This window comes from Brachyistius frenatus, unplaced genomic scaffold (genome assembly GCF_029030835.1).
Source record: "Brachyistius frenatus isolate BFR_SWC_R1_liver_20210118 unplaced genomic scaffold, ASM2903083v1 Contig_57, whole genome shotgun sequence".
Lineage (NCBI taxonomy): Eukaryota > Metazoa > Chordata > Actinopteri > Embiotocidae > Brachyistius > Brachyistius frenatus.
This window is the reverse complement of record NW_027210656.1, coordinates 1119165-1135219: the sequence shown is the minus strand read 5'-3', so window position 1 is coordinate 1135219 and position 16055 is coordinate 1119165. Positions and strand designations below refer to the sequence as shown.

The window sequence follows — 16055 nt, the reverse complement described above, 5'->3', positions numbered from 1 at the left end:
AGAAAGAAAGAGAGAGAGGATCCTGAGAAGAGTGTGTGTGTGTGTGTGTGTGTGTGTGTGTGTGTGTGTGTGTGTGTGTGTGTGAGAGAGAGGGGTGACAGAGGAGTGTCACTTAGCAGAAGAATACGAGCTGTCTGAGAATGAAGAGGGATGAGGCTGAATCCTGCTGCTTCTCCTCACCACCATTATCCTACAGGAGAGAAACCTGTGGGGGGCACGCGCACACACACACACACACACACACACACACACACACACACACACACACACACACACACACACACACACACACACACACACACACACACACACACACACACTTTTACTCTGGGAATCTCCTCAGCTGTTCTCCTTACACTCTCTTGTACCCTTCCTCCTCTTCCTCTTCCTCTCCTGGCCTGACGGCCCTAAACACCTCTGTTTGCCGGATCTGGTTCCACTCGGCACCGGATCAGGGCCCCTGGCAGCTGACTGCAGGTTTCTGGCCAGGATTAAGCCTCCTAATGGCAGCCACTCTGTGATGATTTACACTGCATTACTGTACACACCAGCGGCTGCCTCCTCCTGCTAATGGTTTATTACACTGGAGCCTCTCTCAGCTTTATTGCTCTTTGCTCTCCCTTTTTGAGGCTGAGGTCTAATTAAATAATTTAACTGAATTACCAAACATATGCCGAAACCTGTGTAGGGAATTAACTGGTGGCAGTTGGTGAACTTGTTTTATGGTTATGCTTTCATTTCTGCCTGGCTGCAATGGGACAGGACGGGAGAGATGACAGCAACAAATAATGTAAGTAAGTGAAAATCAGTGTCCTGGATCTCCAGATTTGGTTTTGTGATGATGCACTTTCAGTTTATTCAACCTAAATTTTAGGACTTTTTTTTCAAGTCAGTGCAGGAGTTGTTCTGGTTTTATTGGACATGGTAAAATAGAGGTATGTTTGTGCTGCAAATCCTGGTTAAATTAGAAACTTGTAAAGATGTGGCTTTAATTGTGGTTTTTGGTGGAAGAAGGGGCAAAAACATTTTATACAAATAAACAGAATGAAGAATCTTAAAAACAAGATAAAAAAAAATTATAGAAAATATTTTTCTACCATCCTCTTGGAGTAACTTATTTTTCTATGATTTATGAAATGATTTATCATTTCCCTGCTTGTTTTTTTTTTTTTTGAGGGATCTGTTCTTTTAGATTTTAGTACGTAAATTTACACACAATATTCCCTTTCAGCAAGGCTGATCTGTAAATTGCTCACATGCACTTGAAGTTTTTAACCAACATTGTTAATGAAAAGTGTGTTCTGTACAGTCATTTTTTTCGGGACAACAAAATCAAATCAAATCAAGCTAAACTCTTCGGTTTCTGCTTCAAGCTCTCTCCACTGATATTATATTACCTAAAAATGTAAATGCCTGAGAATTAATCCATTTAACTGAAACTTGCCTCGCCTGCTCAGTCAGACAGGTAGCCTATCTGTGCTGCTGCAGAGCATTCCTCAGTGACAGCCGCTCAGCCCGCCTCTGAAGCCACAGATATCTGCCCTACATTTGTCTAATCATCCAGGGCTTAACCCTCCTGCTGGCCTGCTATCCGTTCCCTGTGTGTGTGAGAGAGAAATCTCCTGTCTGCTATCACCGGGGCTTAGTAATGTTTTGACTTTGTGATCAGGCACCTGGTCGGGCAGCACACAGGGGTCCTCCATCAGCTGTTAAGCCCCCCCCCACCCTTGGAGAGGGTTTGTGTGTGTGTGTGTGGGGGGGGTGTGATCGATGATGGACACAGCAGCTCTGCCCTGTGTGTGTGTGTGTGTGTGTGTGTGTGTGTGTGTGTGTGTGTGTGTGTGTGTGTGTGTGTGTTTCAGAGAGGCAGGGTGGTGCTGCTATTACGGGGAGTAGAGGGGAGGCAGCTCTGATGGTGGAGGCTTATAAAAGAAAAGGTCCTGGGTGGTGGAGGTGTGTGTGTGTGTGTGTGTGTGTGTGTGTGTGTGTGTGTGTGTGTGTGTGTGTCAGGGAGTGGTGGGGGGGTATGCTGTTTAAACAGCCTGGCTTTGATTGACAGGGCTGATAGTGAGTGGGGGGGGGGGTATTTGGTGGTGGGAGGGGTGAGTGAGCAAGTGCTTGGGGTAAGAGGAGATATGAGGGGGGGATGTGTTGTTGAATGCAGGTTAGATTGTGTGTGTGTGTGTGTGTGTGTGTGTGTAGGGAGGGGGTACTGAAAACTCCTGAGGGGTGTGTGTGTGTGTGTGTGTGTAGAAGGGGAGGAGGGGAGAGGGGAGGGGGGTTAAGGGAGCAGGGGTGCAGGAGGAAAGTGAGCTTTTAATTACCAGGGCAGAAGCAGATGTAGCAGAATGGTGCCCCCACCTCGACAACACAGACACACACTGCCGTTTCTTGGCAGCTGGAAGTCATCAGCTTTGAGGTATGTGTGTGTTTGTATGTGTGTGTGTGTATATTTGTTAGGGGAGAAGCCTTGGAGCACATTGTTTAAATTTAAAGATGTCGAGTTTCTAGTGGCACTTTTTAAGCCTGATGATTATTCAGTTTTCTCCTGCTCGTTACTGAATGAAACTCATCCGGATACATAATGTAAAGCAGGTGGGCCAGTTCCCTCTTTTCATCGTGCAGTACATTAAATATAATCTTTTAAAAACGTAAATATTTGTTCTCTTTATTTCATCTACAAACGTCTCATAAGTCATCCAACATGAAGAAACGGGCAATAAACAAACCTGTAATCAAATAAATGTACATTAGCAGTTTATTCTACAAGTGACACTATCAGTGAAATATTTTTGTGTGAAGTTGTGAAATGTGCCATTTTATTATATATTATAAAACTGGTCCGAAGAAATTTCCTTGCAACAATATCTCATTTACAAGTCTCTTATTTTGTTGATTGAGCATTATCCATGTCAAGTGAACTAATAAAATAAATATATATTGCATATACCTCTATGCTAAGTATGTGCTTTGTTGCTACTTAAAACTAATCAAATCCACTGACTTTCTGTCACCAATAACAATGACGGACAATTAAGCTGAATTCTCACTTGATTTTTATGTTGTTGTTGTTTTTTTTAAATAAATATGAGAACATTGTAAAGTGTCAGGATATTTGATATCAGTTCAGGTAAAATAACGATGTTGTAATTTTGTAAAAAGAACCTTTAAAAGTCACTGCGTGTTTTAAACTAAGTCCTCCATTCAGACACTAAATGCTACTTTCTCCAGAGTGTTTCTTTATTTTTGTGTTTTGAAATACAATGTCAGATTTCCCCACCCCCCACCTTCATTATTTTCCATTTATACAAAATTGATCCAAACAAATGTGTGCACAGATGAAAACATGGTGCCCAGAGTATAAAATGACTTTTTTTTTTTTTTTTATCAAGAAAATGGTGCAAAACTTAAAAAAGAAACACAATGTCCCTGCACATATAAAAATAAATTAATACTTTTGTGTGTCCAGTCACTGTCAACCTTATTGTCTGGTCCTAAAGATTCACACACACAAACTGAGGCTTCATTGGCTTTCCTTCACACCAGCACGGCCAATCACAATCACTTATGTACACCAACGGCCAATGAGAAAGGTCTATGTACACTTAACGAGGTAAAAACTGTGCCACTGAATCCCCCGACACACGTCCTCCCCCCTACGAACAGCTATGTACAGCCATGCCCCTTCCCCAATCAGCCAACTAGGAAGTAGCTTCTAGCTTTCAAACACATGACACAGAGTAGAAGTCATTAAAAGGGTTTACAGCAAGTTCAGACTGAATGGTGAAGAAAACCAAAGACAAAAAAAAAAAACTTTACACAGTAGTACAAAATGATGTTAAATTGCAAAACCAGCGGGCTTTTAAAATATATCATCTTACGCCCATTTACACAGATAAATAAAAAGCACAACACAATGTTGGCTCTGATATTAGAGAATGCAGCAGAACAAAATTTCAGACTTTTATTAAAGAGAGGGCACATCCAGCCTGACGGGGCCGAGTGTTTTTTTTGTAATCTGTTGCCTTAGCAACGCAGCTTAATTACCGGTAGCGTCATGAAAATTCAAGCTGAGTGACAGGTAAAAGGAAAACTAAATCCCGCCTTCCCCCCTTGGCCTCAGGCACTTGGGTTTGGACCCTGATTGGCCAGTCCTGACTGTTGTGGGTTTTTAAGTGGCCGCTGCTGTCGGCCTTTTAGGTCCTGATAGGCTGGTCCTGCTCGAGAGGTAGGTGCAGCAGGGGGCTCAATCAGGAAGATGAAATGTAATTGTTTCCACTTGCTGACCACCAACTGCATGATTTCTTCTTTTTTTTTTTGTGTGTGAGTCTGTACCACGTGGATTGACACTTCTGAACATTCAACTATCTGTTTCATCTTCTTTCTTTTCTTTCCTTGTTTTTTTTTTTTTTTTTTTTTTTTTAAACACCACTTCCCTGAGTGAGCCCCCTGAATCTGGCCGAGAGAAGAGACAGTCAAAAGCAAGGCTTCTGTGGTGACCGGACGAGGCTTGGCTCACTGACATTAATGGATCTACACAAACAGAGTGAGAGAGACACGGGGAGAGAGGCAGCAGCGAGAACATGTGGGATATTTTCACAAAAACTCACCCAATATTCCCTCCGGGACCGCTGCGAGACAGATGTCAAACATACATCTGCTACTGTTAAGTCCTACAGCTGGGAATCGTAACTTTTTGATACTCGTGTATTGCTGCTATTTATCATTTTTGTGTTTATAGTTCTGTGTGTGCCTGCTTGTGCGCCGAGTGCACAACTCTGGTTAGCTGAGGACCCTGAGAGAGTGAGACAGCAGAGAGACCAGACCATGTCGGAAAGAAGACAGAAAAATGTGAAAAGAAAAGTAAATGAGATGCAAAAAAGACGAGAGAGCAGGAGAAAATACAGAAAGAAAGCAATTCAAGAAGACGCTTCTGGGAAGCTGACCTGTTAGTCAAGTTACCAGTTAAGAGAAGAGAACGGCTTTCCTCTGGTGCTACATACCGACACTAACGTGCACTCGGGTACTAAAACTAATATGAAATAAAAAAACCTCAACTAGTCAAAAGACAAAATAAAAACCTCAACTAGTCAAAAGACAAAATAAAAACCTGAAGCAACGCTAAAGCCGAAAGCTAAGAAGTGTAAAGTGGGATGGAAATAAATAGAACAAATTTACACAAAACTCATTGTCAAGATTATAACCTGAAAACGTTGCAAAAGTAAACCGGGCGAGGTCAACTCCAGTGAGTTAGTGACAGTCAAAGACAGAAATATAAATCGCTAAAGTCTTATTAATATCTGCTGTAAACAGGAACCAGATTTCTCTCCTACCAATGTTCTCATCACTAAACTACAAAGTTGACCAACAGGCTGATCCCATAAACTCTGCATATTTATTTATTTAAAAAAAAAAAAAAAAAAAAAGCACACACACACAAAGAAAAGAACATATGCCGTCATGTCTTTTCCTGCCCTGCGACGCCCACGGCTTTCTCAGCTAACCGAGGCTTCTGCGCCGCTGAGCTGTGCGTGTCGGCGTGCGCGTGCTGCATCGCCAGGAAGGGGTTGGCGGTGATGGTGCCTTGGCCCTGGGCGCCGGGCAGCAGGTTGTTGATGGGCAGCTGAGCAGAGGAGAGAGGGATGGAGGGAATCTGGCCAGAGGAGGAGAGCGACTGCAGCTGCTGGAGGTCCTGCTGCTGCTGCATCAGCTGGTAGAGCAGCACCTGCTGCTGCTCCTGGCGGAAGGGAGGGGAGGAAGCACAAGAGTGACGAGGAGGAAAAGAGGAAGGAGTGGGAGGAAATGGCACGAGAACACACGAGGATGAAAAGTCGGGAGAAACGAGGTGGAGGAGCAAAGGAGGAAGGCGGACAAGTGTGGCGAGGAGGAGAAGAAGAATTCTGTTTTTTTGTTTTTTTTTGATGCGCTTGGTGATTTAGACCATCGGCCAAAAGAAAATTGAAGCTCAGCATCTTTGTGTGCGATAGTGGTGAGTAGTCACATGTCTGCTAGTGTGTGTGTCGTACTGCTGAAGGCTGGGAGGACAGCAGCTGCTGGAGCTGATGCTGCTGCAGGAGGAACCTCTGCTGCTCGGATAGCAGGCCGAGTCGCGCCGCGCTGACGAGAGACAAAACACACTCGCAGTGAGACAAACACAATAAACACTACGCCCGCACACAGTCAGCCCTCAGCAGGAGACGGTTTCATACGCAGTTTCTAAAAATATTACAGGTTCCCGCTGAGGACAAAAGCGTTTCAAAAGTTTCAAAATATGACTGAGGACATTCGGAATTATTCTTAAAACGTCAAAACAAATAACAACAAACAAACACAAGAATTCCCACACAGACAAATGCATCACTACAACATTTTTCCAAACTCTGCGACCCACGTGAAGGAAACAGCGCGACAGGTTGCCGTGTTACCGTCTCACCTGTTCTTACTAGTCGCTGAGCTGCTACAATCCGACACGGAAGCAAGAGGAAACAAAGAGGGAGAGGATGCAATCAATTTCACGTTGAAACATCTCGGGGAACCAAGACATGTCGGACAAATCCCTGACATGACGTTTGATTCGGTTTCTTTCAGTACTTTAGGATGTGGTTAAGGGAAAGAGGGGACGAAATCGCCAAAGTCTTGACAATGTAAGCCACATCTGGAGGCCTTTAATCCGCTGACGCCGAACGGATTAGTTGGAGCGGGTGACATGCTTTGGTTTTTATGATCTCCGTGAGCATGAAACAGCATTGATCAAAAGTGGATGTTTTATTCATCCGAAGGACAGCAAATATATTTCATGACGACGATGAAAAGAACCCGTTGACATACCTGTTATTCACGGGCAGAGGAGCTGCCCCTGCAGTGTGTGCGTGAGGGCTGGCGGTGCCTGCTGCCGTCTGGATCACGCCGTTCAGCGCCCCGACAATCCCCCCCATGCCCAGCGCGCTCCCCGCACCCAGGGCCCCCATCAGCCCCGCCACGCCGCCCAGCCCGCCCGGGGCCCCTCCCACGGTGGCGACCCCGTTGAGCTGTGGCTGAGGTGGGCTCTGGGAGATGGAGGGAGGGGTGGAGAGAGAGGAGGTGGAGCCACTACTGCTGTGACCGCCACATGATGTGCTGTCCTGAGGGACAGGCAGAGACAGATAAAGGACACGAATAACAAACTCTCGAAGTCATAATCTGCGTCTCTGCAGTCCAAGTGGAACATAATTACTGCTGTTCGACTAATTTACCATGTAATAAAAAATCACGCCTGGTGCTTGTTTCAATGAACCTCAGCTAATTCAGTTATTCCATTAATAACATGTCACTGCACTCTCTTGTACTGATTACGAGGTGCTACAAACCGAGACGGCCAAGTGTCGGGGTTTAATTCTTACCTGAGCTGCCGCAGGTAACGATGAGTCAGCAGCTCCCTTCACATCTGCAACAGAAACCAACCCAAGTTTAGATGCGTTTTAAACACAGTTTGTGTCCATGTGTACTTAGTCTAAAAATGTCAACAACCAAGTGAAAAATGCTCTTCCAAGTTCTGCAAACATTCTGAGACATTCTGTTTAAAATATCATAAATATAATACAAACACACAGAAGAATAAAATCATTCAATTTTAAGAACCGGGATGCAGCTGGTGTAAAGGTAACGATTAGTTGGTTATTTAACCGAGCTTTTGCATGTTTGGCCACACGTGCTGAAAGCACCAACGTAAACTTACATTTGTTAATAATGTTGATAATAATACTATAACATTTTATTTATATAGCGCTTTTTATGATACTCAAAGACGCTTTACATGTCAAAATGGTCAGAAACGACACAGTTGAAGGATAAATCCAACGGCAGTGAAAACACAACATTATTCACCCATTAAAGCAGTTTTAAAAAGGTGGGTTTTGAGTTGTAATCTGAACGCGGACAGGTTGGTGCAGTCTCTAATGCGTTTGGGGAGAAAAGTCACTTTTTCTGGAGTCACAACAAATTAACTCACTGGTTGCTTTTGTTTCACTACACATCGTTCACCCTGAGCTCTAAATAAGTATGTGTGTGTGTGTGTGTGTGTGTGTGTGTGTGTGTGTGTGTGTGTGTGTGTGTGTGTGTGTGTGTGTGTGTGTGTGTGTGTGTGTGTGTGTGTGTGTGTGTGTGTGCGCGTGTGTGTGTGTGTGTGTGTGTGTGTGCGTGATGTACCAGAGGAGGCGGTGGTGGGTGTGAAAGGCACTGATAGCTGAGCGCTGAGAAGCTGCAGTCTCTCTTTCTTCATGGTCAGAGTTTTAATCTGCTCCTCCAGCTTCCTGTTCTCTTCCTGCAGCTGGTGGAGAGACTTCAACATCCCCACCACTGAGAAGAGAGACAGAGATAACAACGACAATATTTAACTGACTGATCAGAGAAGCTGTACTTTGCAGTTCCTGTGAGAGAGAGAGAAAACCTCTTCGACATGTGCACAGAGGAAAATAAAATCCAGCCCTTTTACAGTGTGTGGTGAACACTTCCTGGTTCTACCCGCAGTAATAACGTGTGACACTTTTAGGACGGAAAAGTGATGGGAGAGATCTTTTCACGAGCGAGAACATCAACGCCCTGACTTTCTGAAAGGCCACTCCTTCCATGCAGCTGCTCTGCCTCCACATACCTGATGCTCAAACAGCCAGCGACTGATTAAGACAGATACACTCCACGAGGAGGTCAGAGGTCAGGATCAGCTAGTGACGCCTGTACAGACTCGGAGCGGCGCTCGATGACAACTCGGCGAAGAGGAGGAGGGTTTGCGGACACAGGAACTTAAACCTGACTCGTCCGGTTGAAGGACGGCCTGTCTAACAACTGGGCTGCCTTCCCTTTTTTCATTTTCGCTTCATCGATCCCTGAAGGGATGTTCAGATCGGCAGATAACTGGCAGAAATCGACTGATGCAACAATAACAGATAAAGCGAGAAAGTGACAGAAAGACGGAGAGCAATAGGCAAAGGGGCGACGGATCACTGGACAGCAATGGGGCAAAAAGGTAAAGATGGAAATAATGAATTGGGTGTAAAGTGTGGGCTATCAAACCGCAGTCACGTTTTGGTACGAGCAGAAATGTCCCATTGTTTTAGCTTCAGCTCTTCATTTTATTTAATTTAGCTCATTTTAGATTAATTCTATTTAAATTCTAGTGATTTGTTTATCAGTTTGGTTCATTGACAACAAGCTAAGAAATGTAGATAATAGAGCACACAGCTTCGCCAAAGATAGCCAGGGCTTGTGTCTATAGGTGTCCGAGATGCATTCACCGTCCACCAAACTTTATCGTGATGTCACTCGATGTCCGACAAGAAAGAATATTTTTTTTTTAAACTTGAAAGAAAAAGGCACTTAATGTAAGTAGCACAACAATCGATCCGTTTTTTTTTGGGGGGGGTAGTTTATATATATATATATAAAAAAAAAAGTGGCTTCTTTTGTTAACAGAAATAAACATATTTCTAAGAGTTAAGGGGGATGAATTGATACTGTTTTGAAGAAAGACTAAAGAGTCATAAATCAAACCGACACACAAAAAAAGAAAACCCTGATTTTGAATGACAGCAGGCGTGTTGGTCCTCTCACCGTCTCCTTGCGCTCCCTGCTGCAGCAGGAAGCTCTGGCCTTCGTTCCACTGCCTCTCCAGGAGCTGCTCGATGCTGGTGGCCACCGGGGGCAGCGTCTCCCCACCGCCTCCCCCCGCCCCTAGCAACCCCAGCCCCGGCCCCGGCCCTGGCAACGACCCCGAAGAGTCATAGCGGATCTGCAGGCCTCCAATGGGAGAGCTGAATGGAGGGAGGGAGAGGGAGAGAGAGAGAGAGAGAGAGGGAGGGAGGGAGAGAGCGAGAGAGCATGGATAGAAAAGGAGAGATAGAGAGGTCAATAGGGAGATTAACGACCCAACATAAACGTCAGACAAACATAGACACTGCTGGCTATAAAACTACATCAATTTGTTGTTACAGTGGCCTCTAATGAAAAGGGGCCCGGCTTTCTGTCTGCACGTGAGAGCCAGAAAAAGACGGGGCGAGAGAGGAAGGAGGAAGACATGCAGCGGAAAGAGACGGACAGAAAGAGGGAAGTGCAGAGTCCCGATGCGATAAATCTCGGTGTGCACTGAGACAATCTGTTGCGTGTGAAAGAGAGGAAATGAGGGACGACAGGAGAGAGTGGAGGACAGAAAGAGAGACGCACTGCGTGGGAGGGAAAAGTCAGAAATGGACAGTAACGGCAAATGTTTTTTTTTTAAGATTTTGTTTATGAGCGTTCATGTCACAGCATGATGCCAAAAAAAAAATATGTTTGAATATAAAAAATATGATTTGATTAACTTTATTTACACATCAAATTGTCAGGTACAAAAAAAACAAAAAAACAAAATCATACAGGTGTTTAAAATGACGTTAAATGTGTCCCTGTCACTGTATTTTTGACAATATTTTCTGTTAAATATTTAAATGTCAGCCTCAAATATGTAACTCAAATTTAAGACAAAAATAAGCTGGTTGCAGTATCGATGATAAAACTTTAACCAACCTTAATAAGTGAAATCAGCCATTCCACAAAGTAGCAGAAAAAAAAAATATCTGTATCATCAATAATCCTGAAAGATGCAAATATTCCCGTATTGAGGAGATACAGTAAATCATCGGACTTGTCCGTCCATGATTAAACCGAGAGGGGAAGAAAAAAAATATCTAACTGGGCTTGAAGGATGGTTACCACCTTCAAAAACACAAGTTATCGTTGGCTGAGAGAGAGAGAGAGAGAGAATTGCCTGTAGGGGTAAAGAGCGAACGAGAGAGTGTGCATGTGTGTGTGTGTGTGTGTGTGTGTGTGTGTGTGTGTGTGTGTGTGTGTGTGTGTGTGTGTGTGTGTGTGTGTGTGTGTGAGAGAGAGAGGAGTGAGAGGAAGAGAGGGGAGACGAGGGGCCAGCGGAGGGAAAGGCAGAAAGGGGGATGGGAGAAGGAGGGGGGGCCAGAGAGGAATGTAAATGGAAAGGGAGGGGGCATCTGTGTGTGTGTGTGTGTGTGTGTGTGTGTGTGTGTGTGTGTGTGTGTGTGTGTGTGTGTGTGTGTGTGTGTGTGTGTGTGTGTGTGTGTATTCACCGCGGGGTGGTCTTGGGAGAAGCTCTTATGGAAAAGCCCTGAGCTCCGACGCCGCCGCCGCTGCTGCTGCTGTTGTTGTCTCCCACCTCCTGATCTGCACGTACACGCACACGGAGAGAATCGATTGGACACCTGAGAACACGTCCACGTTAAAGCAGCTGAAGCTGAAGACAGTTTTGTGTGTGGAAATGACGGGCATCCACACCAGTGTTTTCGGGTCATCCAAAAAAATGGGAAAAAAAAAAAAGAAAACAAATCTCACAACAGGAAATCAACTGAATCCCTTCTTCGGTCGTTTTTTTTTTTTTTTTGGTAGGTAAACAACAAAACTCTGCTCACTAACTAATGAGTCCTGCTCGCCACACTCGCAGTTAAGTTGTTCTCATTTACACTTTTCTGTCGCCTGACAAGTGATGCCTTTACTGGGGCTTGTAAATATCCGCATTTCCGGCACTGTCGTGCTGTGATGTCATTCAAACGTCAAATTGCAAAAGTTGTCTATTGACATAAAATGAGAGTATAGGATGAGCCTTCATTGATCCTCAGAGGGAAAATAGAGACAATGCAGCAGCACTAACAGAAATACAGCTTAATGACACGTCTATGGAGCGGCCGGCTGTCCCGACACACGGGATATAAAGTGACATCATGATGTCTTCTTAACCCTCACGTTCCACTTCGCACACTGGAGACTCGGAGAGCTCCTTAACAGCTCAAACATCCGACATCACGTCGCTTTATCACCTTGATATTTCAGGACATTTGCTAAATGTTATGACAATTTCTTACAAACACAGCCTTTGACTGACGACGTGTTTCAGACGGTCTCCAACATGAAATGACAAATTCAGGTCGAGTCCAGCTGCTCCATCACTTCCAAATAAGTCTAATTTAGATTTCTCTCCTTGGACTATTTCATTGCTTTTGGTTTCGAAAAATGAACGCGTGTTAATTTTTGCAGTATTTAAAAAAGGAAAATACTGCGTGGTTCTGTACTTATTATTTTATGACATGCAGCAGAGGGAATCTGTGGGACACCTGAATGATAAAAAAAAAAAATCAGTTAACTTCAGTGCCACTTCCCCCTGACCATTTTTTTGTTTTTGTTTTTTTAAAGCGCCGTTGTCCGCGCCCCGACTGAAACACACGGCCGTCGTTTCCGCCGTTCGTCCACTCTGGAGACTGTTTGTCAAGAGTTTCGGGTGATAAGTGTGGACAGAGCGCCAAAAACAAAGAGAGAACTTCTTCTGTTCTCTCTCCGACCCAGATCAGATGTACCGTCATGCTTATGGCTCTGCAACCTACAAAACACTCTGTCTCTCTGTCTCCCTGTCTCCCTGTCTCCCTGTCTCCCTGTCTCCCTTTCACACACGAGCCTTCATTCAAAGTGCATGTGCTTCCCTCTCTCCCTCCTGTGAGCGTCTCTATCTCTCCTCCCTCTGGGCCCCCGGCCAGACGCTTCTTTTCATTTTCCTCAGTGAGAGTAATGAATCACACATGCACACACACTTTTGCATTTACACACTCGCACAAACTCCCCTCCACTTAAGACAGTCAATCCCAGCTTTTACCCCCACCAGGTCGCCACTCTAGTCACCGCACCGCGCTCCCTTCGTTTTCAAGTCCCCTTCTTTCTGTCCGAACCCTCTCCCGTCCTGGCACCTCCCTCCAGACACTCAAAAGCAAAGACAAACGGCTGCCAAAGTAAACAGGCTACACGCACACGCGCACACACACACACACACACACACACACACACACACACCTTGCACGTTTGCGCTCATATGACCCGTACGAGCTGACAAACACAACTTCACGCTTGGGTAGCCGTACACGCGTGCTGTACACGACAGGACATTTCCGTGTTCATTAGTGTTGCCTAATGATTATTTTCATTACTGATTGGAGCTGAAACGATTAGCAGGTTAATCAATGGGCCAAATGAAAACAAACCTGCAACTACTTTAATAACCAGCTAATTGTTTCGGTCAGTCTTGGAGGCAAAAAATTGCCTCGTTTCAGCGTCTCTGATGAGATTAGCAGCTACTTTTTCTGGTTTTGGAGTCACGTTAAAATGAATATCTGAGCTGGTCGATCTACTGTATAAACGACTGACCCTGGGCACGGAGAAACTCGATTGGACGTCTTTCAACATTTTCTGAGATGTTACAAAAATACACTGAATTGGTGTGTTAAAAAAAAAAAAAAAAAGTATTGGCAGATTATCTCATAATGATACTTATGTTATTCAAGAATTTCAGTGTGCAGCAAAATTAAAAGGTGCAAAGTAGAAAAATTGTCACATCTGATAAGCTGAAAACAGCAAATGTGTAGTCGCGTGTTCTTCAAAAATTATTATATATATATATATATATATATACATACACACACATATTAGGGAATATATATTTCCCCATATGAAATTACACACACACACACTGGTGAAATTAGATTTCATATTGTTATATATATATATGTATATATATATACACACACACAAATAATTGATTAGAAATACACAGATTTTCACCGCACACATAAATAAAAAATCCTACCTCGTAAATTAGATCTACCTTAATAAGTCATATTTTTCTCAATAAAGTAAAAATAAATAAATAAATAAAATCACCAACCAAGCTCTTCTTTTTCAGGAATTATACAAAGGTTGCTTGTATCTACAAACAAAACCGGCCTCGTCTCTATCTGTCACACACACACACACACACACACACACACACACACACACACACACACACACACACACACACACACACACACACACACACACACACTGTCATTCAGCCTGATTACTGAGCTGACCTGCGGGTCAGAGTGGATCTGGCTCTGATGACTGCTGACCGGCAGCAGGAACCGCTTCCTCCTCTGCACTCTTTATTTCGTCTTCCTCTCTTGCTTGTCGACTCTCCGGTCGACCAGATGTCTTACATCAGGAAGTGGCTTCTCTTGATCACTGAAGCCACTTCTGACTCCCTCACCAGCTCTTCTGCACCGGTCGGACAGCGACGGGCTACCGCTCTCTCTACAGTGGGAACTCCTGAAGGCTCCACGCACCATCCTCTGCCCCTTTATTTGTTTTTTTTACACCATCTATTATCTCAACAAATCCTGTCCGTTCTCTCACACGGTCAGTGAAGTTATGGGTTTCACATGTGGATTTTATGCACACCTGTGTACTATTTACATACTCCTGTGTCATTTATCTGAGAGGAGAAGAGTAAGAGAGCGACTGAGCAGTGTAACTGGAGCTAAGTGGGAGGGGCTCCAGAATATCACTGACCCTTGACCTCTGCGAGGGATCAAGGGGCTGTGACCTACCCATTATCTCCCTCTCTTTCTCTCACATACTTCTTTTGTCACACACACACACACACACACACACACACACACACACACACACACACACACACACACACACACACACACACACACACACACACACACACACACACACACACACACACACACACACACACACACACACACACCCGCACACACACACTAGGGATCCTGCCGTACCTGCTGGTGAGGCCTCGGACTGAGCGATCAGTGCTGCCATGGTCGAGTTGGGATTCAGCCTGTTGCCGAACATGTGGGGGGGCGCGAGGTTGAAGACAGAGCCTGGCAGGCTGCTCACCTGAAGAGGCACACAGAGGGAGAAGTATGAGCCACAAGAAGCCAAGTTTCACTTGGATTTAAATTGTTGTTAAAAATCACGTAACTGGCAGTTTTTAGGGAGAGAAAAAGTGCTTCGACACTCCCATCATACGGTTACTTGTATGTTCCCTGCCCGGCTATCAGGCGGTTTCCAAATGTTACGAAATGTAGATGAAGTAATGCCTCCTAAATTAAATAAGAGGAAAAATCCCAGTGCTTAAAAAATATGAGAATAATGTAAAATGAGTCTTATTAAATCAAATATAAATTTTGGCCAAAAACCTTTAATTTCACAATCTATTACTTTCATGACCATGGATTTATCTGAAGAGTATTTTCATGATCTATCAATTAAATGTCAAACAATGGTTAAACACGGTCATTTATAATTTTCAAAAGCCCAACAGTGCTAAACAAATTAAATAAATTTACAATAACACAAAAAGAGTACTTAAAAAAAGAAAAAGAAAAAAGAAAACAAATTCTTACATTTCAAAGGAAAACATTTTTTGGTTTTCCTGCAGGATAAATTCCCTGACAGATTAACGGATTATCAGGATTTTTGTTGATTAATTTTTCGGTTGATTTTATGGTTGTTATTTAAGCCATATGCACCTCCTTAAAAAGCAGCCAGCACTTCTTCAGTTGTAGCAAAGCACCGTCCTCCACGCGCACGTGGGGATGTTTTGTTAGTGAGCAGATGTTGAAATCACTTGTTACGTGGGTGCATGCGTGTATTTGACGGTGACGATCTGCTTTAAGTGTGAGCTTTAACCGTGTTACATTCAGGTGACACGTCTTTTTTTACATAATAAATGAGCCTAAAAAAACAAAGCTGAGGATCAACCGGATCAATGTGGTTTGAGAATTTAGGTTCTTTGATCTCTACTATTGATTCTCCACTGTGACAAAGCTTCTATGTATGAAGCCTATTTGGAGAAATCATATCTGAATGTGGACTGACAACACTTCACCATTATTTTATGTACAAAAAGCAACATTATGAATCCACGGCTCATTATTCTGTCTCACACGCACACACGCGCGCGCACACACACACACACACACACACACACACACACACACACACACACACACACACACACACACACACACACACACACACAAGGGACTCGGAGTCCCTCGGCAACCCGACAGTACGCTGACATGCTGACAAAGTGTTTCTGATGCATAGAGTTTAATCCAATTAAGGCATTTCCCAAATAAGGACCGTGGAGTGAACGGTGGGGTGGAGTGAGAGGGTGGAGCATC

General features: G+C 44.1%; 1 protein-coding gene across 4 annotated transcripts in view; it reads right to left on the bottom strand.

The window, feature by feature from the left end:
• Window positions 1-3219: 3219 nt before the first annotated feature.
• Window positions 3220-16055, bottom strand: part of mllt10 (MLLT10 histone lysine methyltransferase DOT1L cofactor) — a 42329-nt gene continuing 29493 nt past the window's right edge. For 2 of the 4 annotated variants that reach the window (XM_069705541.1, XM_069705543.1), the window contains 9 exons: window positions 14646-14763; window positions 11109-11202; window positions 9586-9785; window positions 8185-8334; window positions 7380-7423; window positions 6829-7121; window positions 6434-6457; window positions 6027-6117; window positions 3220-5737 (listed from right to left, as the gene is read on the bottom strand). In XM_069705541.1, coding sequence (XP_069561642.1) covers window positions 5459-5737; window positions 6027-6117; window positions 6434-6457; window positions 6829-7121; window positions 7380-7423; window positions 8185-8334; window positions 9586-9785; window positions 11109-11202; window positions 14646-14763 — 1293 coding nt within the window. In that variant the 3' untranslated portion in view covers window positions 3220-5458. The remainder of the gene's footprint in view (window positions 5738-6026; window positions 6118-6433; window positions 6458-6828; window positions 7122-7379; window positions 7424-8184; window positions 8335-9585; window positions 9786-11108; window positions 11203-14645; window positions 14764-16055) is intronic. The other 2 variants (XM_069705542.1, XM_069705544.1) reach the window with 2 other exon arrangements.